This window comes from Ixodes scapularis, unplaced genomic scaffold, assembly GCF_016920785.2.
Source record: "Ixodes scapularis isolate PalLabHiFi unplaced genomic scaffold, ASM1692078v2 ptg000910l_1__unscaffolded, whole genome shotgun sequence".
Taxonomy (NCBI): Eukaryota; Metazoa; Arthropoda; class Arachnida; order Ixodida; family Ixodidae; genus Ixodes; species Ixodes scapularis.
This window is the reverse complement of record NW_024610067.1, coordinates 61,392-64,904: the sequence shown is the minus strand read 5'-3', so window position 1 is coordinate 64,904 and position 3,513 is coordinate 61,392. Positions and strand designations below refer to the sequence as shown.

Genomic DNA, 3,513 nt, shown 5'->3' with positions numbered 1-3,513 from the left:
AAGGTCGGGCTCGGGGCCAATAGCCGACCGAGCGCGATCCGACTGTGATGACGTTTTATAGAGGAAGAGGAAACCATGCGGAGGCCTTTTGTCTAGGTGGTGTTGGCTGGACTCGTTCCATCACCGGGCACTCCGGCTGATCGTGCATGGTTTCTTCCGGCGGAACGAGTGTCCGACGCTGCTGAAGGCAAGTCCACATCTTAATGCCTCCGCTTATCTTATGCAATTCATTGAACTGCTAACTAGAAAAAGTTGAGAGATTGCTTAAAAATGCAGATATGATTACCCCTTGACATCTGAAATACCATTCAACTGCCTCCCAAATGAGTCCACCGCTTGCACACATGTAGACACTCGTGAACAAAGCCCAACTATTGCAGATTAAATGACGTTGGCGCATATTTCCTGTCTGTATAAAAAAGGCTGCTGGCACCAAACGGAGCCAAACATGGGCACGAGATTTAATATTGTAATAAAACAAAATATAATTAGAATATGCTGATATGTTCATTTCAGTGTGAGGTACTATCGGGGAAAAATGAAATGCGAACAGAGGAGCGCGTGGCTCGCGGTACAGGCTGCGCCGCCTGGAAGTGAGCCTAGGGGCGAGGGTGCGTGGCCTACTTCGATGTGTTCACGCTCCTCGATTGGCGCTCGCCCAGCTTCGGCAGTGCGCCTCTCAGTGCGCTGAAAGCTGTCACCGCTATCTTTGCCTGCTCGGCGAGTGCGGCGAGCTTCTTTGCACCGCACGCGCTGAGCCAGCAAAGATAGCGGTGATAGCTTTCAGCGCACTAAGAGGCGCACTGCTGAAGCTTGGGGAGCGCCAATCGAGGGGCGTGAACACATCGGAGTAGGCCACGCACCCTCGCCCCTAGGCTCACTTCCAGGCGGCACAGCCTGTACCGCGAGCCACGCGCTCCTCTGTTCGCATTTCATTTTTCCCCGATAGTACATACGCTACATTTATAATGTGGAGTAGAGTATCCCAGCATCCGACAAATGCCGCCACAACTTCGTGGGCACACTGACAAAATGCTGAATAACATTTACACATAATTGAAGCACAGTTTTGTCTGACAGGCTAAATGTCTGCCTTGAGCTCAAAATTGTTTATGGTTTGTTGTCATGACGGGACATTTTCATTGCAACAACTAACTTGTTGTGGTCACAGTGTAATTGTTGGATATTCTGTTATTCAATTAATTGCAGCACATGCGCTGAAATAAAAATAATTTTAAAAATAATTATTGCATTTTATTACAAATTGCTCAACAATAGAAGAAATTGGAGTGTCCCCTTGAGAGACGAAGGCGTCAATTGGCTGTCATTTTGAACATTTAAAAGCCCGGAGGCTGTGTTTTGTCTGTTTTCTTTCCCTTGTTTCCACTTCGTGTATTCGAGACATTGCACGACAACACTGACCTAGTAATGAATAACACTAATCAGTTCCAGATAAATAGATGTGAGCTTAGTGGCTGAAATTGTGCTAAAACATGCTTTTCTTAAATTACAGATTCTGAATGAAATCAAGAAAAATGACGATTTCCCCAGTTTCAGCCATGCCACTCTCTGCAGAGTCCTGAATAAGCTTGGGTTCGCATTCACGACGCGCAAGAGGAGCTCTTTGTTGCTTGAGCGCAACGATCTCGTGCTCTGGCGTGCCTCCTATCTGAGGTCTATCAAGGAGTACCGCCAAGATAACACGCCCATTTACTACTTAGATGAGACGTGGGTCCATGCCAGACATACACGCTTCAAGGTATGGAAGGACCAGTCAGTAACATCTTCAAGTGATGCCCAGAAGAAGGGGCTTGCAACCGGCTTGAAGAACCCCCCTGGAAAAGGCGAGAGGCTCATCATTGTTCAGGCGGGGAGCAAGGAGGGCTTTGTTGTTGGGGGCGACCGAGGTATTCCGGGCCAAGAAAGGCAACAGTGACTACCACCAAGGAATGGACGGGCAACGCTTTGAAGAGTGGTTTACCAAGCTGCTAGCAAACCTCAAGCCCATGGGCGTTGTAGTTATGGACAATGCTTCGTATCACTCCGTAAAACTACACTCCCTGCCAACCACCAGCACAAAGAAGCTCGGGATTCACCAGTGGTTCAGCAACAACGGGGTTGCATCGAACATGTCCATGCCGAACGTGGAGCTCTTGAACCTTGTCAGCAAAGCGAAGGCTGCAAGACCCGAGCTGGAAAAGTACGGCATTGATACGATAGCAGAGCACCACGGCTACAGCGTCCTCCGTTTGCCTCCCTATCACTGTGAACTTAATCCAATTGAGTTGGTATGGAGCCAAGTGAAAGGAGAAGTTGCAAGCAAGAACCAATCGTTCAAGATTGCGGAGGTGGAGAAGCTGACTGCGACTGCCTTGCAAAGTGTGAGCTCTGAGAACTTGGAAAGCTATGTTGAACACGCCATTGAAGTTGAAGAACAGATGTGGGAAGCAGATAGCCTTGTTGGCACTGTCCTCGACAGTATTGTAATCGACAGAAATGGGGACTCTGACACTGATACATGTGATGAAGATGAAGCGATGGGTTGTGAACCACTTCAATGGTAGGAATGCTTGCGTTTCGATTCCCCTATGACGCAATGTGGCACCAGCAGCAGACTCAGCATGTGGCAGCATTATCCAGGGCCGGCTGGTGCGTCTCTTGCTCACTCCGAAACCGAATCAAGCGGCGGGTTTAGGATCAGGCAGCATTATCGACGACTGACGGGTGCGTCTCTTGCTCCCTCAAGAAGCAAATCAAGTGGCAGGTTCAGGATCAGGCGGCGTTATCGACGACAGGCTGGTGCGTCTCTTGCTCACTTAAGAACCGAATCAAGCTGCAGGTTCAAGATCAGGCGGCATTATCGACGAGTGGCTGGTGCATCTCTTGCTCACTTAAGAACCGAATCAAGCGGCAGGTTCAGGATCAGGTGGCATTTTCGACGACTGACTGGTGCGTCTCTTGCTCACTCAAGAACCGAATCAAGCGGCAGGTTCAGGATCAGGCGGCATTATCGACGACCGATTCTTGCTCACACAAGAACCAAATCGAGCAAGTCGCATTTATTCCTTGCTGCTGCAATATGTGACACCATGTCTGGTATGACTATGAAACCTGTTTTGTGAGATACACTGTAAATCTGTATTAATTCAAGCACCTAAAAATATAAAGTAAGCGTAGTATTAGAAAACTCTGAAGTAAGCAAGATTTCAGTCTGGTGAGTGAGAACATCTTAAAACTGATACAAACGATGCACGATAGCATGTGTCACTGTTAATGAGATTCCTGTTACAAAATCGGATGAATAAACGCAGTAAAATGCGCGGGGGGGGGGAGAATAATGAGTTTATTGCTTTTTGTAGCTATTAATATTTTGTGAGCGCTGTGTGAAGGATCGCCCAGCAATCTTATCGATGGATGTTTTAAGCAGCGCTGAGCGCGTGCTTTGGGGATAATGCAAACACTCACGAGAAACAAGTTCCTACGGGAAGTGCATGAACAAACATATGGCCTTTC

The 3,513-nt window shown here is 48.0% G+C and overlaps 1 protein-coding gene across 1 annotated transcript; it reads left to right on the top strand.

The window, feature by feature from the left end:
* Positions 1-1,085: 1,085 nt before the first annotated feature.
* LOC120836761 lies at positions 1,086-2,564 on the top strand. Its single transcript, XM_040205802.1, has 3 exons — positions 1,086-1,115; positions 1,514-1,728; positions 1,868-2,564. Exons 1-3 carry the CDS (start codon positions 1,086-1,088, stop codon positions 2,562-2,564), a joined length of 942 nt encoding a protein of 313 aa, XP_040061736.1.
* Positions 2,565-3,513: the final 949 nt, after the last annotated feature.

Excerpts from the sequence above, each read along its gene's own strand:
- LOC120836761 (XM_040205802.1), top strand. The coding sequence starts at position 1,086 with ATGTCTGCCTTGAGCTCAAAATTGTTTATG. Across the intron at positions 1,116-1,513 it reads TGAGCTCAAAATTGTTTATG|ATTCTGAATGAAATCAAGAA; the intron begins GTTTGTTGTCAT and ends CTTAAATTACAG. Across the intron at positions 1,729-1,867 it reads ATTTACTACTTAGATGAGAC|GCGGGGAGCAAGGAGGGCTT; the intron begins GTGGGTCCATGC and ends ATCATTGTTCAG.